This window comes from Nematocida minor (genome assembly GCF_024244105.1).
Source record: "Nematocida minor strain JUm1510 chromosome Unknown 7881, whole genome shotgun sequence".
Lineage (NCBI taxonomy): Eukaryota > Fungi > Microsporidia > Nematocida > Nematocida minor.
The window spans coordinates 1-27,211 of record NW_026250386.1 but is presented as its reverse complement, the minus strand read 5'-3'; the positions used below and the strand labels follow the sequence as shown (position 1 = coordinate 27,211).

General features: G+C 39.7%; 17 protein-coding genes across 17 annotated transcripts; 7 read left to right on the top strand and 10 right to left on the bottom strand.

The window, feature by feature from the left end:
* Window positions 1-14: 14 nt before the first annotated feature.
* NEMIN01_1546 (ribonuclease H2 subunit A) lies at window positions 15-1,130 on the top strand (the record flags this gene model as incomplete). Its single annotated transcript, XM_051477488.1, has 1 exon — window positions 15-1,130. One exon carries the CDS (start codon window positions 15-17, stop codon window positions 1,128-1,130), a length of 1,116 nt encoding a protein of 371 aa, XP_051333448.1.
* Window positions 1,131-1,588: 458 nt separating this feature from the next.
* NEMIN01_1545 (uncharacterized protein) lies at window positions 1,589-3,349 on the bottom strand (the record flags this gene model as incomplete). The annotated part of the gene is made up of 1 exon (XM_051477487.1): window positions 1,589-3,349. One exon carries the CDS (start codon window positions 3,347-3,349, stop codon window positions 1,589-1,591), a length of 1,761 nt encoding a protein of 586 aa, XP_051333447.1.
* Window positions 3,350-3,616: 267 nt separating this feature from the next.
* Window positions 3,617-5,362, bottom strand: NEMIN01_1544 (uncharacterized protein; the record flags this gene model as incomplete). Its single annotated transcript, XM_051477486.1, has 1 exon — window positions 3,617-5,362. The coding sequence occupies one exon, from the start codon at window positions 5,360-5,362 to the stop codon at window positions 3,617-3,619; it is 1,746 nt and encodes a 581-aa protein (XP_051333446.1).
* A 496-nt stretch (window positions 5,363-5,858) lies between these two features.
* Window positions 5,859-6,323, top strand: NEMIN01_1543 (uncharacterized protein; the record flags this gene model as incomplete). The annotated part of the gene is made up of 1 exon (XM_051477485.1): window positions 5,859-6,323. One exon carries the CDS (start codon window positions 5,859-5,861, stop codon window positions 6,321-6,323), a length of 465 nt encoding a protein of 154 aa, XP_051333445.1.
* A 187-nt stretch (window positions 6,324-6,510) lies between these two features.
* NEMIN01_1542 (uncharacterized protein) lies at window positions 6,511-8,268 on the bottom strand (the record flags this gene model as incomplete). Its single annotated transcript, XM_051477484.1, has 1 exon — window positions 6,511-8,268. The coding sequence occupies one exon, from the start codon at window positions 8,266-8,268 to the stop codon at window positions 6,511-6,513; it is 1,758 nt and encodes a 585-aa protein (XP_051333444.1).
* A 430-nt stretch (window positions 8,269-8,698) lies between these two features.
* Window positions 8,699-9,646, bottom strand: NEMIN01_1541 (uncharacterized protein; the record flags this gene model as incomplete). The annotated part of the gene is made up of 1 exon (XM_051477483.1): window positions 8,699-9,646. One exon carries the CDS (start codon window positions 9,644-9,646, stop codon window positions 8,699-8,701), a length of 948 nt encoding a protein of 315 aa, XP_051333443.1.
* Window positions 9,647-10,266: 620 nt separating this feature from the next.
* Window positions 10,267-11,112, top strand: NEMIN01_1540 (uncharacterized protein; the record flags this gene model as incomplete). The annotated part of the gene is made up of 1 exon (XM_051477482.1): window positions 10,267-11,112. The coding sequence occupies one exon, from the start codon at window positions 10,267-10,269 to the stop codon at window positions 11,110-11,112; it is 846 nt and encodes a 281-aa protein (XP_051333442.1).
* Window positions 11,113-11,489: 377 nt separating this feature from the next.
* On the top strand, window positions 11,490-12,881 carry NEMIN01_1539 (uncharacterized protein; the record flags this gene model as incomplete). The annotated part of the gene is made up of 1 exon (XM_051477481.1): window positions 11,490-12,881. One exon carries the CDS (start codon window positions 11,490-11,492, stop codon window positions 12,879-12,881), a length of 1,392 nt encoding a protein of 463 aa, XP_051333441.1.
* Window positions 12,882-13,388: 507 nt separating this feature from the next.
* Window positions 13,389-15,599, bottom strand: NEMIN01_1538 (uncharacterized protein; the record flags this gene model as incomplete). The annotated part of the gene is made up of 1 exon (XM_051477480.1): window positions 13,389-15,599. One exon carries the CDS (start codon window positions 15,597-15,599, stop codon window positions 13,389-13,391), a length of 2,211 nt encoding a protein of 736 aa, XP_051333440.1.
* A 1,000-nt stretch (window positions 15,600-16,599) lies between these two features.
* NEMIN01_1537 (uncharacterized protein) lies at window positions 16,600-18,801 on the top strand (the record flags this gene model as incomplete). Its single annotated transcript, XM_051477479.1, has 1 exon — window positions 16,600-18,801. One exon carries the CDS (start codon window positions 16,600-16,602, stop codon window positions 18,799-18,801), a length of 2,202 nt encoding a protein of 733 aa, XP_051333439.1.
* A 264-nt stretch (window positions 18,802-19,065) lies between these two features.
* On the bottom strand, window positions 19,066-19,254 carry NEMIN01_1530 (uncharacterized protein; the record flags this gene model as incomplete). Its single annotated transcript, XM_051477472.1, has 1 exon — window positions 19,066-19,254. The coding sequence occupies one exon, from the start codon at window positions 19,252-19,254 to the stop codon at window positions 19,066-19,068; it is 189 nt and encodes a 62-aa protein (XP_051333432.1).
* A 40-nt stretch (window positions 19,255-19,294) lies between these two features.
* NEMIN01_1529 (uncharacterized protein) lies at window positions 19,295-19,591 on the bottom strand (the record flags this gene model as incomplete). The annotated part of the gene is made up of 1 exon (XM_051477471.1): window positions 19,295-19,591. One exon carries the CDS (start codon window positions 19,589-19,591, stop codon window positions 19,295-19,297), a length of 297 nt encoding a protein of 98 aa, XP_051333431.1.
* A 371-nt stretch (window positions 19,592-19,962) lies between these two features.
* Window positions 19,963-20,721, bottom strand: NEMIN01_1536 (large subunit ribosomal protein L8e; the record flags this gene model as incomplete). Its single annotated transcript, XM_051477478.1, has 1 exon — window positions 19,963-20,721. One exon carries the CDS (start codon window positions 20,719-20,721, stop codon window positions 19,963-19,965), a length of 759 nt encoding a protein of 252 aa, XP_051333438.1.
* Window positions 20,722-21,109: 388 nt separating this feature from the next.
* On the top strand, window positions 21,110-21,709 carry NEMIN01_1535 (uncharacterized protein; the record flags this gene model as incomplete). Its single annotated transcript, XM_051477477.1, has 1 exon — window positions 21,110-21,709. One exon carries the CDS (start codon window positions 21,110-21,112, stop codon window positions 21,707-21,709), a length of 600 nt encoding a protein of 199 aa, XP_051333437.1.
* A 51-nt stretch (window positions 21,710-21,760) lies between these two features.
* NEMIN01_1534 (uncharacterized protein) lies at window positions 21,761-22,240 on the top strand (the record flags this gene model as incomplete). Its single annotated transcript, XM_051477476.1, has 1 exon — window positions 21,761-22,240. One exon carries the CDS (start codon window positions 21,761-21,763, stop codon window positions 22,238-22,240), a length of 480 nt encoding a protein of 159 aa, XP_051333436.1.
* A 434-nt stretch (window positions 22,241-22,674) lies between these two features.
* On the bottom strand, window positions 22,675-25,302 carry NEMIN01_1533 (uncharacterized protein; the record flags this gene model as incomplete). Its single annotated transcript, XM_051477475.1, has 1 exon — window positions 22,675-25,302. The coding sequence occupies one exon, from the start codon at window positions 25,300-25,302 to the stop codon at window positions 22,675-22,677; it is 2,628 nt and encodes an 875-aa protein (XP_051333435.1).
* A 335-nt stretch (window positions 25,303-25,637) lies between these two features.
* Window positions 25,638-27,211, bottom strand: NEMIN01_1532 (uncharacterized protein; the record flags this gene model as incomplete). Its single annotated transcript, XM_051477474.1, has 1 exon — window positions 25,638-27,211. A coding segment is annotated over one exon (1,574 nt), but the record flags the coding sequence as incomplete, so codon positions are not given.

Sequence of the window (27,211 nt, the reverse complement as noted above, 5' to 3'; positions counted from 1 at the left end):
TTACAAATATTATTATGGCAGCAATGGGCACAAAAACAAAAGAAGAAAAAAGTGAAAATGAAAACGAAGAGCTAAAACGTCTTTTAACGCTGGGCCACACAAGGGGCATAGAAATAACTAGAGACTCATACAACAACATCACGCTCACCAAAAGGCCTGCTTCTATAGGGAGTAGCTACATGATAGGAGTAGACGAGGCAGGACGCGGGCCTTTAGCAGGGCCCATGGTGTACAGTCTGGTGTACTGGACAGAAGACCCAGACACAAAAGTGTACAATGACTCAAAAAAAGTGCAAAAAGAAAAAAGAACGGCTCAGTACGCCGAGCTGCTTGAAAATGAAAATATTGGGTTTACCATTTGTCTTCTCTCTCCTCTCTTTATAAGCGCCAACATGCTGTGCAATAAAAAAGACCTTCTCGATAAAAAAGCAGCAAATAAACTGAGAGCCACGGGCCAAAGAAAGAAACAAAAGCTGCCACACAGTGGAGCATCTGCGCAGAAAGCAAACAGCAAAAATCTCACACACTTTCTGAAAAACCCACAAAAAATAGAAACACAGAATGCTCCTATACCATCTGCAGCAGCCTCAACTGATCCACTTTTTGTGTGCAAAGATCAGCAGAATCTAAACGATCTTTCTATCTCCTGCATACAAAAGATGCTTAGGACGTGCATTTCATCGAACATACCAGTAAAGGAAATATACATCGACACAGTTGGGCCTAAAGTTGCACTGGCTCAAATAATAAAGGAGTGCACAAGCCAATGCAGAACAGTTAAAAAAATAGTGGTGGAAGAGAAGGCAGACTCAAGCTACCAAGTGGTTGCAGCAGCAAGCATCTTGGCAAAGGTGTCTCGCGACATATTCATAGAAACACACGCAGTGTGGAAGCTGCTCTACGGAGAAATAGAATACTGGCACGATCTTGGGTCAGGGTATCCTGCAGACCCCAACACGCGCAAATGGCTTTCTAAGTCTTTTATTCCTGGCTTTGGGTTTCTCCCTATATTCCGAGTGTCCTGGAAGCCTGTGATGGACATCCTGCAGGAGAAGACAGAAGAGTTATTGGGAGAAGAAAAGAGCAGAGGAAAGCTGGTCTGCTACTTAAAAAGAGGAGACAAAAGATAGAGAACTAGTGCATATCTGATGTATAGTAGTGGATTATTCGAAGAATGCTCTGTCTCTAGTTAGAACTAGATAGATTTACTGACTAGGGTCATTAGACTGCCAGATAGTTTATAAAGTTAGCTCTTGAATAGACCATGAACAATATAGAATGATGGGTAGATCTTTCATGCAGCAAGTTCTACTCTCTTTTTGCCTTTCATTTTACTGTTGAGTTGTTTTGTGCATTGGATGAAAATCTAACGTAGAAGCGAGAGGAAATAAATGGCTATTGTATACTGTTATAGCTATCTTCTTTAAGAAATTATAAAAAGTTGATTGAGGTTTGTCTCTTCACATACTGGCATAATTCGAATGATCTATGAATGCGAAAACTAGAGAGTGTGTCTGAAAAAAAGAGTAGTTAAGTAGTAGCTTTATTTAGTGGTGAAAACTAGTTCACTGGTCGTTTAGTGACTTGACTATTTGACTGGCTCAAAATCACCATCAACTTCCATTCGGTCATCCTGCAGAGGATTGCTTTCGTTGACTCTGGACTCACTTGTCTCTTCGGGCATTATTTCAGCTTCAGTCACATACTGTGACTTGTTCAAATACTTTTCAAAAGCATTGGCCATATCGCAGTATTCTTTGCTGTCCTCTCCTTTAATGATTTTAATTTTTTTCAAAAATGTTGCTCTGATGCAATCTTTCATTTTGTCTATTTGCACTAAATCGTTATCCAATTTGCTTATTTTGTACGGCCTAAGCGTAGCAATGCCATTTGAGTCTTCTTCCATGAAAGGGATCTGTTTTTCATCGATGCTAGGGCCTACTTTGGCAAAATATCTCATGCATTCAGATTGTTGGCTGATATCTTCGCATCGCTGGTAAATATAGTGCATGGGGTGAATGTAGGACGTGTCAAAGTATACCATTTTAAGTACTCTTCGGTCATTTATAATCCTTTCCATCGGTGGATTAACTATATTCACTTTGTACATCCATCTAGCACTCATGAAAAGATGCTGCAAGGACTCAAAGTCAGCATTGTTTATGTCATTATCCTTGCAGAAAAAATCAACTTCATTTCTTAGCGCCTTCATTTTTTCTATAAAGATATCACATGTCTTGTATGACTCTGTGTAGATTTCATTATTTTCAATCCACAGAAGATTCAACGCATCAAGTATCTTATCTTGTTTTTCTCTTGCTGCTTTCACGTCTTCGCAACTACTTCCATTGTTACTGGGCTTTCCTATGCTTACTATTATTTTACCGAGATTGCAGAACGTATTGTTTCTTTTGTAGTCTATGCGGTCTTCATGCATTGCACATTCTACCATTATCACTTTTACGATCTGCCCTGGCGTTATATCTCTGTATTGAGTTATTTCTTCTTCAGAAATGTCTTCCTTCAGCAAGCTAAAGTAGATGCTCATTACGTCTTCATTGATCCTGAGCGATTTAAATAGTAGGTGTAGATTTCTATCAAGCACTGCCAGTAGGTCTACTTCGTCTTTTTCAATATCATCCATTACCGCATTTTCATAGTCTTTTAAATGCGAAAGGAGAAAGTAGCCGGTTATCTCTTTAATTATGCAATATGCTACCCTTTTTATGTTAGTGTTAGAACTAAATTTATCCAACATAAAAGTGTGATACAGTATATTTATGGCCAAAGGCTTATTGCTTTCTGCTAGCTTAAACAAAGTCAGCTCCTGTATTTTTTTATTGCTGTTCTTCACTGCGCCCCTGCTGCTTAATTCTCCCATTACTTCCAGCATATACGAATCGAATTTTTTTATTTCGTTACATAGCAAATAATTTTGAGAAAGAGCTAATGCAAAAAAACCTTTTAAATTATTATGTAACGCATCAATGCTCGCCTGGTTAAATCCGACACTAATGTTAAAATATTCCATTTCCAATACATTATTTACGATATGTCCTGCAATTTTAATAGAGTCTTCTAGGTGTTCTTCTATTTTGGATAGCTTTTTTCTTCCCATATCTATATTAGCCTTAAGACTGTCAGATGGCATTTCTTTCTGTACGAAATACCCTGCCTCACTAATAAAATTACGACGAATTGCAACTTCCCTTTTCATACAGGAGACTTTATTATGCCAATAAGCTCTTCCTTTTAGTGCATCACTATCTATTTCTCCTTTAGCTCTGTGTAAATACGCCATTGCAGCTATTCCTATTGCTACCTTCTTCAGTGCCTGTCCTAGGATCATAAAAAAAATAAAATATTTCCTTTTTATACTTAATATTTCCTCTTTTGCCAGGGGCTGCTAATTTTTTCAGCTCTTTCTTGTTTATTACAGTGAATTAGAGCCAGCCATACATCAAACTATAAAATCTAATTAAAAACAGATTTTGAGCATGACAACTCCTTCATGGACAGATAGCATGTTTGAACGATCTATGAATGCGAAAACTAAAGAATGTGTCTGGTAGAAGGAATAGTTAAATAGTAGCTTTATTTAGGCGTGAAAACTAGTTCACTGGCTGTCTGGCATTTCGACTAGTTCAAAATCATCAACTTCCATTCGGTCATCCTGCAGAGGATTGCTTTCATTGGCTCTGGGCTCGCTTGTCTCTTCGAGCTTTATTTTAGCATCAGTCACATACTGCGACTTAGTAAAAGCTGTGCAAAATCGAGTGAGTATATTGAAGTTTAGTGTATAGTCCTCTTTTCTAGCAGCAATTTCAATGTACTTTGAATACCATGCTTTAATGCAACTTTTTATGTTTATCCTTTGTACTAGATCGCTGTCTGTCTTGCTTATTCGGTATAGTCTAATCTTGGCAACATCATTTGAGTCTGTTTCTGCAAAAGGCTTTCTGTCCTGATGCATAGCATTGACTAAACGGCTAATGTCTTCAGACTGCCTAATAGCGCTTCTATATCGCTGATAGATAAAGTACATGGGGTGAGTGTAAGTCATGTCAAAGTGCATTTCTCTGAACTTCCTGTGCTCACTAGTTATGTTCTCTGATGCGAAGGAAAGCGGATCCAATCTATACATCCATCTAGCATTCACAAAATTATTTTGCAAAGTTTTAAAATCAAGATACGATATGCTGTTCTGTGCACAGAAGGCTTTAATGTTTTCTATTCGTAGTTTTTCTCCAAACACTTCGTTTCCATTCCATAGAACATTCAAAGCGTCGAGTATCTTGTCTTGTTTTTTCCCTGCTGCTTCTATATGCACATGAATATTTTCGCTATTACCAGCTGGTTTTGCTATGTTTTCTATTACTTTTCCAAGGTTAGAAAATAGGACGTTTGTTCTATGACCCATAAAATCTCTGCACAGCACGCTTTCCATTATTATCACTTTCATAACCTGCCCTGGAGTGATGTCTCTGTGCTGACTGATTTCTTCTTCTGAAATATTCTCTTTTGCTAGGCTGAGGTAGATGTCCATCACGTCTGCTTCAACTCCGTATTTGCTAAATAGCAGATGAAAATGTCTATCAGCTAGCAAAAGTAGGTTTGTCTCTCCTTTTTCTATACCTCTTAATAGAGCATTGTTATAAGGTATAAAATCCGAAACAAGAAGATGTTCTCTTACTTCTGCGAACATGCTGCTTATTGTCTGTTTTGCATCGTATTTTCTTTCAAACGGCCCTTTTCCAAAAAGATTGTACACTATACTTGCAGCGAAAGGCTTATTCATCTTTGCTAGCTTGAATATAGTTAGCTCTTGTATTTTTGCGCCCGGCATGCTGTCACTGCATTGCTCTATCACTCCCAGCATGTGCGAATCAAATCTTTTTATTTCGTCACTTACTGCATCACATTTGTCAAGAACTGATGCAAATGAGTTTCTTAAGCTACTGTATACCTTATTTACCTCTTGATCAAATATATTCAATAAAAAGTCTTTCAGTTGAGATCTATCAAATACCGAAAAATCGATCTGTTTTTTTAGCATGTGTAGTATATCTTCTGCACTTTTGACAAAGTCTTTTAGTTGTTCTTCTATTGCGAGCAGATGTATTCTTCCATGCATAAGGCCAAAGCTAAAAGCGTCTGATGGCTCTTCTTCACACATGAAAGACTCTGCTCTGTCAAAAAATTCTTTTCGGCTTTCAAATTCCTTACTCATACAAGCTATTTTGCCTTCCCAGTAAACCTCGGCTTTTAGTACATCATTGTCTACTACTCCTTTAGCTCTCTGGAAACAAGCTAGTACGAGTGCTCCTACTATTACCTTCTTTAGTACTTGACCTAGAATCATAAAAAAATAAAATACTTCCTTTTTACACTTAATATTTCCTTTTTTCTGGGGACTGCTAATTTCTTACATTCTAAGACAGCAGAATACACGACTATTTCTATAAAGAAAAAAAATACGTCTTCTTTTAAACATTACTCCTTTCGAGAACGCTTACGCAACAGACCCAGTGAGCAGCAATAGATATGAAATGAGTAAATACATATCTTCTAAAATAGACAAAAAAGGATACAGCATAAAACTACTGCATAAAAGCTGCATAGAGCCTAAAACAAAGGAGATAAAACAGATCAATGTCATTGAACTGGACCAGAATAAGAAGAACAATGCAGCAACTTACAATAGCACACAAGAAGACAAAAATATTAGCAGTGCAAGAGGAATATGGCAGCTCAAGCACTAAAATAAAAATCAGCAAGCAGAGTGTGATTTTGCACTTCATTTTTAGTTAATAGATTGCTATTTTCTATATATAGTTCTTTTTCAAAATAATTTGCACATGATAAGCAATAATAAAGAACAAGAAGAGTACGTAGAAATGATATTCAACCCACGAAACGTGGCATTAAATACACCATCCACTTCAGATCGAAAAAAAGAAACTGTTGTGAATGCCAATGAGATAAGACCTCTTATAAGCCCAGATCCCAAACAGATGCTGAGCGACATAAACAGTATAGAAGTGGACCCAGTGCAGCCATGTGAGGATAAAAAGTTAAAAAATAAAACCAGTGCTCGTCTCAGCGAAATAGATGAAATACTAAATATAAACATATACAACTCAACCACCACTGAAAAAAATGGACCCTCGTGTTTTCGAATATACTACAGAGAGATAATATGCTATATATGCTATACTGTGGCGGTGATTGTATCGCTCATCTTAATCCTTTCGATTGTCTTCCTGCACCACTGCATGCATACAATGCACGACTCAAAAGGGGTTTCCAACAGCAAACTATAAGCTATTCAAATTCCTACCGGAGAATTAAAATAAAATTCTTTATTCACTGATGTTTCTTATTTCACTAAAAACCGTCCATCTGGCACCGTATAGCTGGATAAAAAATACTCATCCCAGGATATGCTGCTCGCACTCTTCAGAGCTATTTATAGCAGCTACAGTTTTGCAATCTTTTGACTTGTGTTGATCACTTAATATACTTGAAGTCTTTGAGAATTAGCAGCACTGCCACATTGGTGATTTGTATTTGGCTGTTCCCAGCGGTGACAAACAGCTTAGGGTATTTGTCTGTGCCTCCCATCCTATGCACATACCCGATCATGCTTTTGATGAATATCGCCTCTGAGTTGATCTTGCACCGGATGTAGTTTACTGCTGTTTTAACTGTAAATCTTGTGTAGAAAGCGAGGAGAGCATTGCCCAAGGAGCCAAAGAACGGATCTTCTATTTTTTCGTTTAGGTACGGGTACAGAGGAGAGTACTGCGCATGCTCTTTCTTCAGCAGAATCTCCATCCCTTCGGGCCCTATTTCTTCCTGCATCTTGTGCATCCAGAAAATATCTAGCCCAATGATGTTGGGGTTGGGGTTTGACGTCTTGTTGGGGAAGCTGAACAGAGCGCATTGGATGTTGTCTTTAAGAATCAGAAGATACTCGTTTATCTTGTACTTCAGTATTTTTTTTATGTACGAGTTCTTGTCTCTTATTGACAGATCATTTGCCGGGAACGGCTCGTACTGTTTTTTTATTGTTTTTACTCTTTCGAAGTTCCACACTCTTTCTTCGAGAATTCTGTCCTCGAGCAGCTTATACGCCTTTTCTCTGCTTATCACCTCTGCCAGCTTTTCTGAAACCTCTTCCGAGAACTTGGCCTTTCTGTTGAAGAGCCAGAATATCTCTCTAAACCCGCAGGTCGTCTCCATGTTGCCGTACTCCTGCAGAGTTTTGTTGTCTTTTAAGTTAATGCACACAAACTTCTGTCTTCTCAGCAGATAGTCTATCAGCCTGCTGACCGTTTTAATTCTGTTGTTTGAGCAGTCAAGACTTTTTATGGCCTGCGACATAAAAAAGACAGTGGGAATGTCCTCGATGAAGTTGCTGGAGAGGTCTGCAGATTCTAGCTTCGGAAGAACCGTAAACTCTGGCACGTCTCGGCTGCTTCCGTATATGTACTGTTCTTTTGTTACGTAGTTGTACCTTCTTTTGTATTCTTCGTTGTCTTTTTGCCTGAAAACAATCTGGTTATTCGACAGGTTTATCTCTACAAGCCGATCGAGCTCATGGAAGTTGAAGGGAAACTCGGTCAGCGCGTTGTTGGAGAGGTTTAAATACCGCAGCCCGTAGATATTTGAAAGAGTTTCTGGGAGCTCGGAGAGCTTGTTGTAGCTTAGAGTGAGTTTTGTCAGTTTTGAGAGCCCCACACTGTCAGGCAGCTCTTTTATGCTGCAGTTGGTGACGGTTAAAGAGATCAGACGGGGACACTCAAAGAGCCCGCTGGGCAGCCTTTCTAGGTCCTTGCAATTGCTGATGTCGAGCACCTGCAGGTGTTTGAGCTGCGATATTCTGCTGCTGATTGTTTTTATTTTTGAGTTGGTGATTGAAATAGAAGTCAGGTTCTTGTACTCAGCGATGCTATCAGGTATTTCTGCGAAGCTGCAGTTGTGGAAGAGCACTGCTCTGACGTTCTCTTTTTTCTCGGGAATGTCAAACGCGTCCAAATTGGAGTAGACAAAGGTGCTCGTGCTACTCTTTGTTTTTTCTCCTATCTTCTGCTGCTCTTCACTGAAGACTCTTCTTGCGCTCTCGGTGTCTGCGTTTTCCAGAGCAGGAAAGCTTGTGGAAGAGGACTGCGCTGACGAAACAAATACGGAATCGCTATCTAGCGAAGAAAACGCGCCTTCCATCCATGATGCTGCTGCTATAGCCAAAACAGGCAATATTTTCATTTGGGAATCAGGATCGATTTATATTTAAGAACATTAATTAAAAAAAGCATTTGCCTTTTTTGGCGGGCAAATGAGCTCTAAGCGGCAATAAATGTCTTGCCTTGCGCAAACCAATGCACGCGCGCCAGTGGTAAAGTTCTCTGCTAGCAGATATAGCGTAAGTGGTCTGATGGCAAGCCATTTTCTATTTATTTTTGGCAGAACGCTTAGAATTCAATTGGCAAACTCTGCTCCACTGGAGCTGTGTGCTTAAAAATAAAATATCCTCAAAGAGCTGCGCAACCTAAAGATAAAAGAACAGCAAACTTCTCTTATTAGTCTAGGGCTAAGAATGCAATGTGCGCTTGGTCTGTGTAACTACAGTATAATTTATCGGTGAACATTCATTTATCTTTATTTTTATTGTTGGAGTTTGATGATATTTATACTTTTACTTGGGAAGGAACGGAAGGCCGCGCAGAGATAGAGCGCCAAGGCATCTTCCTTCGTTTTCGTTTGCAAAAATAAGCAGCAGCAAGAACGACAGTATCACATCCCCGTTTGTATCGTATAGGATGTTGTTGTTCATAAAATAGACGCTGAATGTCTTTCTTCCTTCTATCAGCGACTCTGTGTCCTCAACCAGCAGCCCGAACATGCTTATTTTTATTTTGCTGATATCGTCAAAAACAAACTCGTCCATGGGGTTGGCGTAGAAAGAAGTGTCGCTTGGTATTTTGTCGTTGAAATAGTTGTAAAGAACTTTGAACAGGGCGCGGCTGTGCAGTTCGTTGTTTTTGTCGTAGCAGATAAACCCGTTTCCGCTCATCATTTTCAGGTCGTTGATCTCTGACTGGGTGAGTATTTTCTGTGTTCTGCTCATTATCCTGCTCTGTGTGCTCACGGGGTCTGCCACAACAGGCGTAACAACGTTCTTTAGCACCCACGTTTTAAACTCTTTTTCTATTTTCTTTGTGAGTTTGAAGGTGGCTGCGTACTCTTCATACTTTTTAATGATGATCTTTTTTGGAGGAGCGATTGACTTGTTCTTTTTTCTGAAAGATAGCTGGAAGTTCAGGCCCGGCTTCTTCTCTGGCTCTTCTGTTTTTATCGGGGGTGATGCCGACTTCACTGTCTTTTCCTCTGCGGCCTTTACAGCCTCCTCGTGTTTTATTTTTCTTTTGGTAGAAGATGCCGTGAGAAGAATCAGAAGAAGAATAAAGCAAGAGTTAGCACAGAAGTACCCAAAGGCAATGGCCAAAAGGACTCCGCCCTTTTTAGCATACCACAGCAGCGCAGTGATCATCAGCGCCATTTGCACCAAAAGAGACTTGACTTTGCTCTCCATGCTGGTTATCCGGATGGTCGATGGCTCGCCTTTTCTTGAACTTATTCTCATGCAGCAGAAAAGTAAAAAGTAAATTATTAATAATTTTATCTTAGATTCCATTCCGCACATAACGGTGAATTACCAGTCAGTAGAACGAATGACTATGCATACTATGTGTATAATTCAATAGATATTCTCGGGTTATAATCACTGAGAAAGAGCAGCTGGAAATACAATAGAAAACAGACAGAACTAGCACATAGCATTGTAAAAAAATAGTTTATATGCTATCCAGTCTTTCCTATTGCTCTTTTCTTCATCCATTGCTCTATCACTCCACACTGATTATCGCTATTCTTCTATTCTGACTCTGTGCATCATTTAGTGTTCATTTTCTATTTTTATTTTTCATCACTACTACTATTAATGTTTTACAGAAGTTCTTTTGCACAAGCTGATCTTCTCCACTGGTCATAAGTTGGTAGTAGTCATGCACCTCTACTTTACTTCACCGCTTTTATCTTCACCACTTCTTTGCTGTTCTGTTTATTTATTGTTCCTGTGTCCTGTTCCCATAATCTGTTTCATCTGCTGCATGTGTCTGTTTCAGCACAGCGGTGAGAAGCAGCAAACTTCCTTTCCATTCACTAGGAGTGTTTCATCTGGTAACCACAAGTATTTCACAGAAAATGAAAAACAATACAATGACTTGGACTAATAGCACAATAAACATCCAAGATAGCGAAGCCTACTCAAAAATCATACACACCTGGGGAACAGGCGACAGCATAAAAGGCCTGCTTTTGGGGATGGCTTCTGCCCCTCTCCTTCTCGTTTCCGTTTACTTCTTCAAAGCCAGCCCACGATTCTTCTCCAAGGAGCACGGGATCTCTCTGCTTGCGTACATGTCCAGTGCCTTCCTCGCTTCCCTGGGCATCCTTCTCTTTGGCCTCCCCATCATCATCACTTCCTTCCAGGTTCTTCCCATTCTGAACCAGATATTTGTCAGCTCTTTCACCCTTACAATCGAAACAGTCTCAGCAATCGCCCTTACCATCATAAGCATCTATCTTTCTGTGGTGGGGTACAGAGACATAGAGCAGAGCGCAGGGTTCAGCTGGATATCCATAATCATGTTCCTTGTCATCCTTGCTCTTGCCATCATGAGGCTTTCTTCACACGGCGATGCAATAAGAAGAAAATTTGAGCTCGAAAAAGTGTCTGATCTAACGTGCATGCTCGTGCTGTCCTTTGAGGCCGCTGTGGGCTTTGGGGCCCTGTGCTCATTCTCGTACATTTTTACGCTCTTCCTTCCGGTGGTGGCTGTCCTTACGAGCATGTCTTTTTTGCTGTCGATTGAGAAGGCTCTCTACTACTACCCCGCCACTGCAGTTATTCCTATTTTCACTGTATTCCTGAGAGTCTTTGGGGCTGCTATTTCTGTTTGCATGTACTCAAAGTCGTTTAACCCCTTCGTCCTGTTCTCGCTTATCACAGGCGCTGTCTCCTCTATATTTCCTTTAATACTGGCATAACACAATAAATATTACTACTAACCGATATACACTTGCTTCTGCTCTTTTTCTCTGCTATTAGCTGCTTTAGCGACACCTCTTCTCTTATTATGCATTCACTCGCTGATCACTGCGCAGCCTCTGCTATGCACTCGTACGAGGTTTACCCACTTCCTGAACTGCGCGCTTGCTCATCTACTCTCTTGGCCTGTTTTCTTTGTCTGCTGCCTTCTGGAGGATTCGACTGCTCTCTGCTCTCCTTCCTGTGCTGGCGGCGTATCAAAATTTTTGCTCTTTTTGCCAATTAATTAAGGAAGCTAAATTTTTGCTCTTTTGGTCTTTAAAGGAAGTTTTGTACATTGAAATTTATTCTAAAATATTTTTGAGTCCTGCTGAAGATGAAGAAGAAAGATACTTTATCTATAAAAATGACGGTAATCATCATTGAAGAAATCAAAAACTATCTTATTTCTGGTAATACTCCTGATTATTTAACCAAGGCAGGAAAAAAGGCTTTTATTGACCGCTTTCAGGACTTTACAATAGGAGAGGAGGGGTGTTTGCAGGCACCTATGGCAAACAACGGAGAAACCCTGCTGGCCGTGGGAGACGACGACGAAGAAGCGATCAAAACAATATTCGAAGAGGTGCATGTCAGAAACAGCCACCTGAAGCTCTACAGGGCGTGGCAGATGATCAAGGGAAAGTGGTTTGGCTTCAAAAAGGATCACATCGCGTCATTAATAGAAAATTGTGAATATTGCAGAGACAAGCTCAGAAGAAAAAAAGAAAAAAAAGGGGCAGCCGCGCAGAAAAAAGAAGAAAAGGAGAACCAGGAGCTGGAGGAAAGCGAAAAGAAAAAACAGAAAAAAACAGAAAACAGCAAAATGATCAAAAAGCCCATTCCCCCGGTGAACAAGCCCATGGAGCGGCTGGACATTTCGCTGATTGATCTGTCTGTGTACAAAAGCTTCAACAACGGCTACTCGCACATACTCCACATCGTAGACTCGTACTCGGAGTACCACTTTATCTACCCGCTCACGAACTGCATCAGCATAGCAAGCCAGGTGGTGATGGGCCTGAACAGCCTCTTCAGGAAAGAGGGACGGCCCACGTGGATATACAAGTCCAAGACAATGATCGACGTGGACATAGAAAGCATGAGCAGCCAGACGCCTTCTATAGAGTACATCCAGGGAAGCGTAAAAAACTACCCGTATGAGCCGAACAAGCATGCAGAAAATATTTTCAAAACGTTCAAGAGCAGGCTGAAAAGATACATTTTAAAGTCGGAAAACCAAAAAACATGGCTGGGCATTGTCGACTGGATAGTCCTGGGGCTGAACAAAAAGAGACAGCCGTACACGAACATAACCCCCAGGATGATATTCAAAAACAAAGTCAGCAAAATACTAATAGAGGTAAAAGAGCTAAACACATCAAAACAGTACAAGAGCAAAAAGTACAAGGAGTACATAGAAGAGCAGGCGCGGGAGAGGCTGAAGCAGATTCTTAAGAAGAAGAAAGAAACGTGCTCAAACAGCCCTTTGGACAAAGAGGCAAGGAAAAACAGGCCAGAGTTTGGAGACATAATAAAAATAAAAAACGAAAGCAAAGAAACAGACGGCGCAACAGACGAGTGCACTGAAAACGGGTTTAGGACGTGGATGGTCCTGGAGGAAAGCGCAAAGAAGAAGAACCACTTTGTAGTGGGCGCAGGAGAGGTAAAAAGGCTGGTGGCGGCAGATTTAATTGAAATCATCGAAAAGAACATTTTCACACACTAGGCGGACTAAGCTATTTTAGACTAAGCACAAGTAAAAATCAAAACAAAGAACAAAAGATGCAAAGGTTAAACAATAAATACGCAAAAAGAATGTAGAATATTTATGAATAAAAACATTTAGTTGAGCGAGACAGCCGCGTGCTCAGAGATAGCGAATGTGCTGTCGATAGGATTAACTAGATAAACATGAGCTATAGTATAAGCCAGTGCCAGCAAGGAAGTGAGAAAGCTAACCAGATGAATAATTAGTTCTATTGGCAGATACACTAGCTCTATGCTATTCTACTAGCTAACAAGCCATAAAAAGAGTGCGTAGTATTGTATAATAAGAAATGAGAATAAAGAAACAGCACAAATGAAATATTGGAATGTTGGGAATAAATTATTCTCTAACTATCGGATTATTTCCTGCATGCTCGAACAAAGAAAAAACTTAAAAGCTAGACGTGAGTTATATTTAAGGTTTTATTTAACTTCTAGAAGAGGAATAGGTAGAGCTGAGAGGAAATTAGCCGGTGTTGGGTCCAGGCTCAGGCAGGCAAATGTTAGGAGACATCACATGCTTCAGCGTCAGCATAAACTCCTGGAGCGTCATTTTCTTGATGCTATCACTCTTTCCGATTGGACACGTTTTTATCTTTTCGAATAGCTTGTGTATGCTTTTCTGTATTCTGCTTATTGCAGTTTCCAGTATTACACGGCAGCTCTGCACAGAGGTAAACTCCAGCGGACTGTGTATCTTGATGTTTATAATCTTCTTGAGCTGCTCTTCCGTGTACTTTGTTCCGCCGCACCTGAAAAGATACTTGAAATCTTCCACAAACGCTGCTGCCTCTTCTCTGTCGTTTATAATGGTTATGTCGAGTCTTTCTATGCTCGGAAGAGTTATCAATAGCTGCTGCAAAAGGTTTGCGCCTGTGTGCCCGTTGGGGCCTCCTGCTGCTTTATTGTAGTGCGCCACCTGCTGTCCTGGATCAAAGTACGTGAATGCGAATATTTTTATGTTGTCTCTGATGTAATTGTCATCAGACTGCAAAACAGAAAGAATTTCTGAGTTCAAAAAGGGCAGGCTGGAAATGTCAATGTGGTCTGCACTTGTTATCTTCAGGATCTTTTTGAACATATCCAAATGAGAGGGCGCCTGTTTTCTGCTATCTCCAAATAGCCGGACTGTTTTTATGTACATTGAGGTTCTAAGACCGTACGGCAGCTCTGATTTTTGGTAGGGATCAGGCAGCTCCTTGTCGTCTATCGATATGCCCAGCTCGCTCAAGTTGTACAGCTGTTCTACGTTTTGCTCATCAAACACGATTTTGTACGGGGAAATAAGTCCTCTTACATTTCTTATATTGTCTTCTTTGATGGCGAACATTCCAAGGAAGTTGGGCTGGCGGTGGTTCAGCTTGTAAAGACATCTGTGCCCCATTTCTATACATGTTCTGCATCTTTCCTGTTTTGTCATAAACCCAACTTTGACAAGGTCTAGTTTCAGCAGCTGTCTTTTTGCAAACTTGTTCAGCGAGTTGTAGTCGTAGATCGCAAACCCTCTTAGAACTGGGGTCATGTTTCGCTCCCGTCTTTTCTTCTCCACGTCCAGCACGACATTTACTAGAGACAGATTGTTCTCAATTCTGTCAAAGTTTCCAAGAGAACTGAAATAGACAACTTCTAGATTTCTGAACGCCTCCACAACCGATTTAAGCTGTCTTTCAGGCACTCCCAGGCCCTCCTGCACGGCTATCTCCATGTTTTTCACCTTCAGCGGGTTGTTGTACAGGAGATAGTGCGACAGACCAATGTACTCCTCCTCAGACTTTTTTTTGTTGCTCAAATAAATTTTCAGCCCTTTTTTCCCGAGCACTGACGTTTCTTTAACATACGTGACAATTCTTTTTTTGCGGACATCCATATTGTTGTTGCAGAGAGTGGAGTACAGGTACCAGAACAGATCGAGATTAAACTTTCTGCTCAGCACCCAGTTCGCCCAGTCTTTGGTGTCTATCGGAGTAGCAGGCACTTCTGACATAAAGACAGCTCGACCTGCGTCTTTTATGTGTCTGAGTATGCCTAGGTATGCATCATATCCGTCTTTGCTTCTTTCAATAAGAAATCTCATGTTTTCTTTGAAACAGTCTCTTTTTGTCATGTCCAAATTAGTGTATTTCTTTGCATCCACAGGTATTCTTTCATAGTGGTTCAGCTCGAATATGTCGTAGAGCGCCAAGATAGTATGTATGTCTAGCTCGGTCAAATAGTGTCCCTTTTCTTTTGAATAGTACGGAATGTTTGCCATGTTGACCATTGTCAAAAAGTTTTTGAAGTACGCGTTGTAGATCGGAAGCTCTTCGCCATGGAACCATCCTGCGTACAGAGCCTGGAAGTACTCTTTGGTGTAGAACACAGAAAGAACAGTTCTGTTGTATACCTGGACGTTGAGGAGCTCGGGGCGTTTGTGATAATTTTTATATTTCTTGTCGGTTAGATACTCCTTGGCGCCCACATACTTTTTGAATGGAGTAAAACCCACTAGGTATGCGCGCGGCAGCTCATCGCCTGTTTTTATTTTTGGCCTCTTTGACAGGAAGTAATCACTGTATGGAACTATGCTTACAACTCCTGGCTCGTCGGAATTGCGAGATATATTGTATGCCATGGCGGATGAGGCCAGCATAAAGAGAATCTTGGCAATATACGTGTTTCTTTTTGACAGTATTTTCATAACTATCTAGTCATTACGTCTTAAAAAGATGTTTCTGAAACAGTGTTTGAGAATACGGTTGCAAGATTGAGTCATCAGCGTTTGACTGATTGGAGAACAGACAGCTCATAAAAGTATTGGAATGCTTGAAAATGTAAAACACATAGAGGCTAGCAACCATACAAATGCGCAGAAGACAAGAAAATATCTCCACAGGGCCAGTAGACCAGTAAACAGAACAGAGAGCGTTCACCATACAGAATAATCCTGGAAAACAGAAAAACCAGAACAGGAAGAACTGCCTAACGTGGAAAGTGCAATTTGCTATCTAGTGTATATGATGCAGATGCAGTTTCCATTGAGATGTGTAACACTGTTTGAATGCAGTACATTTGTAAATTATCCAGTGGAGCTGGTAAATAAAAATAAACTTTACTTTTCTAGAGATGTACAGGTTTATTTAAAATAAATTTATTTACTTTTTACTTTTAATAGCTCTACAGTTCTGCAATTTAAATTCATAAGTGTGTCCATTTGTTTGTATACACCCTAGCAATGTCTATATCAGAAGGGCAAGAAAAGCAGTACAAATAAAACACTCTGGGAGTTGAAGAGGAGAGAACAAGCTTAGCAAACATGGAAAGTCTGATTGTTCTAACTGCACATGAAGAAAGAAGTAGAACAACGTGGCAGTGCTACTCCCTTATCAACACTCTACTACCCACTCAGTACCACAATATTCTACTAGCTTATTCACTAGCATCTATTTCACTCCTTTTATAACACTCAGAGAATAAACTGTTCTTTTTTCATAATTCACGCGTCTTCACCATGCATCGATGACCATATGCCCAAACACTCATGCCTGTTCATTACTCAGCGCCAATTAATTAATTACTCAGATTGGCCATTCTAAGATCATTCTATTTTGTTTTTTTAATTACCGCCACTTTCTATGGACCTCTAATTAACATTTAATTATTGGATCCTGTCTATATAACTGGCCTCTTCTGTCTGCAGCATGATCATTTGTGCAAGAAACACACTGTTTGTGCTAGGGCTGCTCTTGGGCTGTGTCTACGCCCAGGAAAAGGCCCTTCGCCTTGCCGTGCTTTCCACATACCCCCCCACCAACTGCGGTATAGCTGAATTTGCTAAAAACATGTGTGCTGCTATTTTATCGCACAAGAGAAACATAGAAATAGAAATATTTTCAACCGACAGAAAGCCCCACATAGGGCTGCCAGTGAAAATGAAGGGAACAAAAGTCCACACGTACGAGTTCGTGAGAGAGACAGAGGTAGAGACATTGAGAGAGATAGCAGACAGAATAAATGAAGGCAACTTTGATGCTCTTCTGGTGCAGCACGAGCTGGGCCTGCTCCACTTCTATCCCAACTATGAAACATTTTTGAACAGAATAAGAAAAGAAACGACAACATTCGTGTTTGTTCACACGGGAAATCCGTACGTATCATACAACATACGAGAGGTAATTCAGAGACTAGCTGTCTCTGCAGATTACATGGTTGGCCTGGGATGGAAGGTGAAGTATGCGCTTGTCCACTGCTACGGGATACCCGAGCACAAAGTGCTCTACATCCCACACGGCGTGCAGCTCGCAAAGCTGAAAAAAGGCAAAAACAAGAAAAGTTTAAAGATTGTGAAAAACAAAGACAGAACAACCTTTTTAATGGCAGGCTTGATGAGAGCCATGAAAGGGATCTACAACGTGCTCGATGCCATGAAAATACTCAAAGACAGAGGAACCCTTGGCAACGGGTTTTTGCAAATAGCAGGAAAAGACCAGGAGGATGGCGCCCTAAAGAAACACTTTATGAACAAAGTCAGAGAGTACGGGCTAAGCGACAAGATTAAATGGGACTTTGGCTTCCACTCTCTCAACAAGCTCACTCGATACCATCTGCAGGCAGATATATTCCTCGCGCCCTTTACTGTGGAGGTGCCCACTTCAGGGACTATTTCATTTGCTCTGAGTGCTGGCATGCCAGTGATTGCTACGCCCTTTGGGCTCTCGGGCGAGCTGCTAGGCCTCCCTGTAGAGACGCCTGAGTACAGCGCAAAATCGATAAAAGATGATGCAAGGGGAGGATACGTATCGTACACAAAATACGGAGCAGTGGTGCCGTACAAAGACACAGTCTCCCTTGCGAATGCCATGGAAAAGTTCATCAAGAACAAAGAGATGTGCAAGAAAATGGGAGAGGCTGCCAAAAAAAGAATGGCAAAAATAACGTGGAAAAAAGTAAGCGCAGTTCTGATCGATTTTATAAGCAAAAAGAAAGAGCCTGCGAATATGATACCAAATATGTACAAAAAGCACCTTCTCTCATCGAACGCTGGATGGGTTGGATCATATGCTGTGGACCTGAACGACTCTCCCATTGGAAGAGTGCCTGACGGCGCGTATAATCTGTACACTGATGGATATCTTGTGATCAATGCGCTGATAAAGGAGAATAAGATAGTGGAGCTGGGCGCTAGGACTATGGTCTACAAAAAGGGAGGCAGAGACTGTCTGGGAGAAGAAACGTTCTTGTACGCAAGCTCGCACATTCACCCGCCTATTCGCAAGAACAGCTTATCCGAGAAAGTAACGGAGAACGTGCAGATATTCTCGGGATCTGACGAGAAAAAGCCTGTCCTAAAACTGGGCCACAACAAAGTTTTGATAATATCGCCTAATATACTGGCAACTGTGTCTATGTCCAAAGAAGGAAATGTCATACTGAAGATTCTAAAAGTGTCCAGATTCACAATGTCCAAGGGTCTTCTGGGCATCAGCATTCTGAAGAGGTTCTCCGGGTTCCACCAGGAAACAAAGAAAAAAACTGAAGAGTGGCTAATAAAGAACTGGAGCGAAAATGTGTTCAGCACGTCTGCAGACTCAGAAGAGCAGGACGACCTAAAGGGGTCATTCTATGGGCTGCCGTACACCATGAACAGAAACTTAAAAAGAGATATTTCCCACTACAAAGAGGTATACGCAGCAGAATATGCATACATTTTGAGAAACACGAAGGAAGGCGCGCAGATAAGAAAAGAAGTTGCAAGACAGTGGCCGCACAGAACCATCAAAATAAAAATGAAGAGCATCCCAACAAAGAGGTCTCTTCGAAAAGACCCACTAGATAAGTACGTTATAAAACACTTGGTAAGCGAAGGAAAGAATAAAATAGTAAAAGAGGTGCAGTTTACATAAAAATAGAAAAAAACACAGTGGCACTCCAAATACGTGCCAAGAGAAATAAAACACTATGCATCACGAACTATAAAATTAACAGATAAATTATGTAACTTTATTACTCGCTCTTCTTTGTTCTTTGATCTTTTCAGCTGCAGACAGAGCAATATACAGCATAAACGAGCTAAACAACCAAATATCTACACTACCATCATCTATCTAAGCGCGTGCACTAGTTCTCAAGAGATTAATTTATTTTAGTAGAGGCTACTCCTCTGTGTTTTATCCTTTTATGTAGATAACCAGTATACAAATAAGAATATTAGCCAGCACGAACAGCGTGACAAACCCGATGAAAGTGAATATGATCAGAAGTATTCTGTGCAGCGAAGAGTCCAGAAGGTCATACAGGATGTTTGTCTTAGCATTCTGCTCCTCTATTATTTCTGTAGGAAAATTGTGCTGCTGCATTTTGAAACATGCTCGGGTGCTTTTATTATCTGGCAATTGGTTACTTGAACAGAAGACCAAAGAACAAGAGCAAAAAGAGAATGAGAACAGTGATGGCCAAAATAAAATTAAAACTGTCCTTTTTTACCTCCTGGATCTTTCTTATTATTCTGTTTATCCCAGAGGCATCATCGTTCCCCTGGCTGACCATTTTGTCGATGTACGAAATGTCGTCATTGATGTAGGAGTTGCACTTTACAGTGAGGTCTTTCAGGTTCAAGATGGATCTGCGCATGGTTTCCATCTTTTCGTGCTCTTCAAGTATTTTCTTTCTTCCGTTCTTGTTTTCTTCGCTCATAAAAATGCAAATATTTTATATTTCTATTATACAGCAGAACAGCAGATAAACACCCAAAAGAACAGAAAAAATCACCAATATAAATGAGACAAACAAACAGCAGATAAAAACACGATCAGTTAGCTAACTCTATGAATAAGTACACTCTTATGTTGTATTTTTAATGACTGATGGTGATCTATTAGTAGTAAGATCTTTTATGCCACCACTCTAAGATAACATACTGTGAACAGCTGCAGATATTCCATCTATTAATGCCTATTTGTAAACTGAATGTTTTATTCTTGCTATTTTAAGCAGAAATATTGCGTAGTAGAGCAAAAGATAAAGACGGAAAATAAAAAAGACAGCAATCAGTTTAATCGGGGGCTTTATTCGAATCTCTTTGTCTTTGCTCTTCCTGTTCCCGTTCTCTTGGCTGCAATCTGACCAACCTTCTGTCCTGATGGAGCGTTTCTTGCGACACAAGAAGACTTTCCAATGTGCTGGTGGTTACCTCCTCCGTGCAAGTGGTCCACAGGGTTCATAGCCACTCCTCTCACTCTGGGCCATGCGCCGAGCTTGCCTCTTGCTTTATGTTTATAGTACGCTCTTCCTGCCTTCAACAGAGGCTTCTCGTGCACACCGCCGGATGCGATTATTCCGATCATGGCTCTGCATTCTCCGCTCACTGGCTTCTTAACTCCGGACGGCAGCTTGATTCTTGTCTCGTTTTTGTCTGCATTGTATCCCACAACTGTAGCATATGATCCGCTTGTCTTTGCAATGCTGCCGCCGTCTCCAACGACTCTCTCCACGGAGCACACAACGGTTCCGTCTGGGATGTTCTTCAGCTTCATTGTGTTTCCTAGCTCCAGAGAGGTCTTCTCTCCGAAGTAGATGGTTTTTCCAGTGTACATGCCTTCCAGTGCCACCAGCACAACAGTTTCTTTCTTTACTGTCTTGTCCTCGTTTGTCATGGTGACCATGGCCAGGGGTGCGTTTCTTCCTTGCTCATGGACTATTTCTGCGATGACTCCTTCTCTTACTTCTGAAGTGCACTTAGGGAATTTTGTTGCTCCTTTTTTGTACATTTTATTAGGTCTATTGTGAGCCCTGATGAGTCTCTGCTTTCTTAATACTTTGGACATATTATCTGGGGTACTAAAAAATAAAAAAAAATAGACCAGAGAGCTAGAGAATAATAGTGGAAAAATAAGAAAGAAAAAGAATGAGCGACAGTAGATGCGAGGAGAGACGAGAGAACAGATGAAAGAACAGCTGCTAGCTACTTAGCCACTGGCTATTTCTAGCTCTTCTTTATTTTCTGCTCTTCTGCTGCACTTTTCTTTGTGATCATAGTGTGCTACTTAGCTATAGTTGGGCTTTTTCAGCTGTTTTATCTTTGTTTATTTGAGAATGCTCTTCTCGTTCATTGTAATTTAGGATGTAACATTGCTGTTTCTGCTCTTTTTTGTGCCTTCTTCTGTTTCTACTGGTATACTTTTCTGTTATAGTCTGTTTTATTTTTTTATTTGAATGGATTACAAGACAGAGTTACAGAATGAGTATGCCAGCTGGAACGACAAAAAAGTAAAAAGAAAGCACAGAGTGATACAGGTAAAGAACTACACCACAGAGCAGATATACCACCAGATACAGAGCATAACAGAAATAGCCACAAAGAAAGTAGAAGCATACTTAGTAGAGTACATGAACAGAGAAAACGCAGTCAGCGAGGATGAATCCATCAGTGAAAGCAATGAAGAGGACGAAGTTTCGGGGCAGGATGGCCAAGAAGAAGAAGAGAATCAAGAGGAAGACAACGATGAGAGTAATGGCGAAGATGAAGAAGTAAGTAGTGAAGAAGATGAAGAAATGAGTAATGAACTGGCGAATGAAGAAGAAGATTGCACTCAAGACGAAGTAGAAGATGAGAACTTAGAAGATGAGGATGAAGTGAGTGAAGAGAATTTAGAAGATGACGTGGATGTTGAAGATATTAACGATATCAGCTCTGGCGCAGAGTACAACTCTGAAGAGCTGAACGATATTTACAACTATCTAGAAAACGACGACGAAGCAGCAGAGCTGTTGACAGAAACAGCAGAAGAAACGCTTAGAAAGCTAAGAAAATAGCTGCGGTTGAAAATATTTTAATTTAAGAGTGAAAATATTTTAGAGTGCTTTATGAACAGACAGAGACAGATTGAAAACATTGAAAACGAGCTGGTTAAGAACAAGTCCTGGTTTGAGAAGGGAGAAGTGTCGGTAAAGGAAAGACCAAAAAACTCTCTGCTTTTTGACGACGACTGCGATTCAGATGAGTTTGCGAGAAACATTGAGTTCATTAGAAACAAAACAACGTTGAAAATAGAAAATACAGTCGATGTGGTCATAGAGAGAATAGTAAAAGAAAAAATAAAAAACAAGCAGTACGACAATCCGAGAAAGACACAGAACAAAACAGAAGACAAAATAGCCACAGAGGAGATGAAAAAGGAAGAAAAAACAGTGGTGCACGACATTCTGGAGGGACGCAGAAGCGAGAACGACAAGTTCATGGAGCCAAGCGAAATAATAAGACTGTTCAATGAAATTGATGCAGCCCTAGTAGAAATAACAGACAAATCGTACACAGTCAGCAGGCCTATGCAAACAACAAAATAAATAAATATACACAATATAGAATCTGCTAGCTGTTTACTGTCGTAAATTAATATATAATTCATATGCCAAATCTATAATCATCCCAAAAACAAGCATGAATATATTTTTTATATAGCGCGAGCATGAATACGACACATTCAGAAACTAAAGAAGACAAGGATACCCAGACAGTAGACACACTGACACAAGCCACCAAGACGCACAGTAAACATTATACGATCAGCAGCCACAAGCCTACAACCAATAAAGCACCATATTATCTTCAAACCAGTTCACACATTGAATTTTATATTAGACATAGTGTAGCTCCTTCATGGAATCACTATAATAAATTATTATTTCTTCTAAAAAAATAAACAATATATTTTTGCTACCAGAGAAGCTATGCATTTTAAATAATTCTCATATTCAATTTTATTCAGAATTTATTTTATTCACTCAACAGGATCAGCCAAATCACTGCTTACTTTATTCACTTTCTTCAGGTTTTTGAACCCATAAAACGTGATTATAACATCAAGTAGTTCATTGTGTGCACCCAGATTAGATTTGCTGTCATTTGAATTACGGAACACAATAAACTCTGCTTGCATATCCGGCTTTCTAGACACTTCTCTGCTGAAAGCAGTTTTTTTCTTTGTAGAAATGCCCATCATAGTGACCAATGAGTTTCTTTTTCTTTGAAATTCTTTTTCTTTAAATTCGCTTTTAGTATTTTCTAGCTCAGTTATCTTTGCTTTTAGTTCTTTTATTCTTATATCAGTATCTTTAATACCAGATAGGATTTCTTTTTCAGTTTTAGGCTTTTTTCCTAAATTTTTTATAAACACATTCCAATTCCATATAGTTTTTGTCTTGTTTTCTGGCTTGCTATCTTTTATGCTGTCTTTACTCAGCCAAAAGCTTTGGAAATCGCTGTCCTTATTGTACTCTCTTGACTCCAATATACCAATAAATCTGTCAAACTCTCTCGTGTTTTTCTTCAAACTTTCATCTAGTATGCAGTGCGTGTATGCATCTACGCTGTCTGACATTCTTACATACCACACAGCTTCAATGATACTGTCTTTCTTCTCTGTCTTACAGTTCATGATGTAGCAGTCAATGTTTTTCTTTTTTTCCTCATCTTGCTGTATGTACATATTGCTGTAGTAATTATACATGTCTGAGAAGTTTTTTCCCCCATACTTTTCTTCGTTATACACATACACGTTTGGCTTTTGATCTATGGTCTCTACTGATTTTATCACAGTATGGTCAGCATCTTCTTTCTTGATGAACGGCCCTAGTGCTACAGCATGCTGCATCAGAGGCGTAAGAAGGAGAGGAATGCAGGTTGTATTCTCACCATGTGGTGTTTTAGGGCTAAACTCTGCAAATGTAAACTCAGCATTCTTTACGTCTTTTTCAGAACTAAGCTCGACTACCTCAATATATTCTTCTTCAATGGGCTCGGCAACTGTGTTTCTATTTTTTTCATCAATAAAATCGAGTATTTCTATGCTTTCCTTTACATGATAGAACACTAAATCATACTCCAGCAACGTCTCCATGGTCTGTCCTCTGTCACTCTCTTTGATGTACTCCCATTTTCTAGTTTTTTTTTCTACTTTAAATGGATGCACTTTCTCTGTTTTTTCTTTTATTTCGTACAGTTTCTCTATGTGTTCTATCATGTCTTCAATTGTGTGCATATAATATTTTTTTCTGCCTTCTTCGTGTATGGGCATGCACAGCATTCTAGTGCATCCTGCTAAGTTGTCCACATAGTATATGTGATAGTGCATATGTGTATTGGATGAAACTTTCCATTCGTTTTTTGCTGGCTCATATTCTGGGCTTTTTACACTTTCATAAGAGCCTTCTTTTTGTGGATTCAACTTCACTGTCTTCCTACACACTTTATACCTCTGGTTTGTTATGATGAGTTTTCCTTTTAAAACATGGTTTTTTTCGTAAACCACCGCTGCTTTTTCGTAAAAGTCTCCGATAATAGTGTACATTTCTTTGTACAAACCTGTTTCTGTTAATTCTAGGAGTTTCTTTTCTTTACGCTCACTTTCAAAGATCTCATAAAGCTCGTTATATGCGTTAACATCTTTGTTTCCAAACATATGCAGTTTTAGCAATTTATGTAGAGCCAGCAGAACTTTTTTACTTACATCACTTATAAGCTCTGTATTTAGAGTATGTGTTTTTTCAATAAACTTCTCATTGATCTTGGAAAAGTCTTGGCACACTTCAGGCAGCATGAAAATCATTTGCACTGCGCATGCCAATGCGCGATACTTTTCTTCTAGCTTGCTGATCGCTTCCTGCTCGCTAGGCATAAAATGCTCTATATAAAACCGTTCTCGCATATAAATATCACCAAAAGTCTCTTTCCATGTAGTTATAGGATTTCCTTTAGGAGATCTCATTGGCTGATATTTTTCAATATAGTCTATCATATCATCAGATACGTCAGGATAGTACCCTTCAAAGCTCTCTATTTTTTTCATATAGTCAACCTCGCCATTCTTAAATAGCCATTTCAGCCCGAAAAAGGTTCTATGTCTTTGGTCTGTTATTGTATTTTTGCTTGCAATGTAGTACCAAAACATATGATCTTTTATTTTGTCAGAAATGTCAAAATACTCATCAATACTTTTTTTAAGCTTATCTTGGTAATCTTTACGATTTGTATCAATCATCTTTCTTTGCATATCTAGTAATCTAGGGTGTTTTTCTGTGGTGTGAAACTTTTTATAAGCCTTTCTTCTTTTATTGTCCAATCTTTTCTCAGTCCATAAACTAAAAAGCAAATCTTTCGCTGGTACTTTATACCTCTTTTCAATTTCTGTTTCAGACAGATCATCATCTACATTTTGTTCCTCATTCTCTGGTGACTGTTGTGAATTATATGCATCCATACAATCTTCTGTTTCGTTTATTTTTCTTTTTCTTCCTTTAGATGGCCCTGCAATGCTATCTGCTTCATTGGAATCATCGCTTCCTGCTCTGCACTCTGTGATAAAGAGAGCAAGCAGCATAATAATACACAGTACATTATTTAACTTCATGAAAAAAAATCATAGTCCGTTATTTATAACTTTTCAGCTAAAAGTGGACCAATCTGCACATTATATCCTCAATGAGACTGCCCTATAGAGAGCATTGCATTTATCACGGAGTAAATTATTCTATTGATTGATTTGTAGAGATAGTGCTTGGTATTTGAAATGCAGCCTGTACCAATCAATAACTACTTTTCACTTTGATTTAATATGACACTTGATAAACGGTATAAGCTCTAATCTAGTGGGCTCTAGAAGTTAAAAACAGCTCAGATGACAAAATAGAAGCTACAAAGGGTATATTCTCATATTCTTTTATTCACTCAACAGGATCTGCTAAATCACTGCCAGTTCACTTCTGCCTGGGTTCTGTACTTATACCGCGAGATCAAAACGTCAAACATCTCATTATGTGCGCCTAGATTTGATTTGCTGCTATTCATATTTCTAAATACAATAAGCTCTGCTTGTGTGCTGGGCTGGCTGGATAGCTCTTTGTATAGAATTTCTAAGTTTTTTCTATACTTGGAGATCATTGTTATTGTTGTTTTCTTTACTTTTGTATAATCTGCCTGATTTCTATGCTTATTTTTGTTTGATTTTTTTATCTCTTCTACTTCCTCTTGTTTCATCTTCAATCTCTGTTCATATACACTAATCTGCGACTTGATCTGTTCTTGGCTCTTTGTGGTTTTTTTCTTCTTATTGTTTATCTCCACAAGCCAGTTGCATATGCTTTTTGTCTTTTTTTCTTGTTCGATATCTTCTCCGTTGCTATTATTACTCAGCCAAATGCCCTGCAGATCGCTGTCCTTGTTGTATTCCCTTGACTCCAACGCGTTAACGAAATTATTAAATTTTTCTGTGTTTTCTTTTCCTTTGAAGGACTCATCCGGTATGCAGTGCGTGTACTCATCCACACTGTCAGGCATTCTTACATACCACACTGCCTTAATGGCTCTGTTTTCCTCTTTAGCTGTCCTGCAGTCCATGGTGTAGCAGTCGATGTTTTCCTTTTCTTTCTCCTGCCGTATGTATAGGTTTCTGTAGTACTTGTGCACATCCGAGTAGTTGTTTTCATTATACTTTTTATTGTACATGTACACACTTGGCTTTTTATCTTCAAACTCTTCCAGATCCACCACTTTGTGGTCTTTTTTCTGGACAAAGGGCCCCAGCGCTACAGCAGACCGCATTAGAGGCGTGAGGAAAAGAGGAATGCAGATTACACCGTCTCCCCACGGAGTCTTAGGCCAGAACTCTGCAAATGTAAACTCGGCTTTATCAAAGTCTTCTTCGATGTGGTAGAACACTATATTATACTCCGATAGGTCTTTCATCGTCAGATGTCTGTCTTTTTTCTTGATGTAAGACCACAGCTTAGTTCCCTTCTCTACTCTGAACGGGTGCACTGAGTCTGAGTCCTTATAAATCCCGTACAGTATCTTTATGTGCTCTACTATGCCATCAATCGTGTGCAGATACAGTTTATTTCCCTCGCTGTCTTCATGTATGGGCATGCACAGCATTCTAGAGCGTGCTGCTGTGTTGTCTACATAGTGCACATGATAGTGCTGATGCACATTCAATGAAACACCCCATTTGTTCATTTTTAGCATATATTCTGGGCTTGCCACGCTTTCATTAGAAATTTCCTGTGCTATATCTAGATTTACTGTTTTTTCGCATTTTACATACTTCTGGTTTACTATTATGTTTTTTCCTATTAAAATGTATTCATTCTCGTCTGCTACTTGCACTTTTTTGTAAAACTTTCCGAGAGCAATGTATATTCTCCTGTACAGATCTACTTCTTTTGACTTTAGCAGCTCTTTTTCTCCGTATATGCCTGCAAAGACAGCATAAAGCTCTTTGTACATGCCTGCATGCTCTCTCTTTTCTATTTTTATCTTCA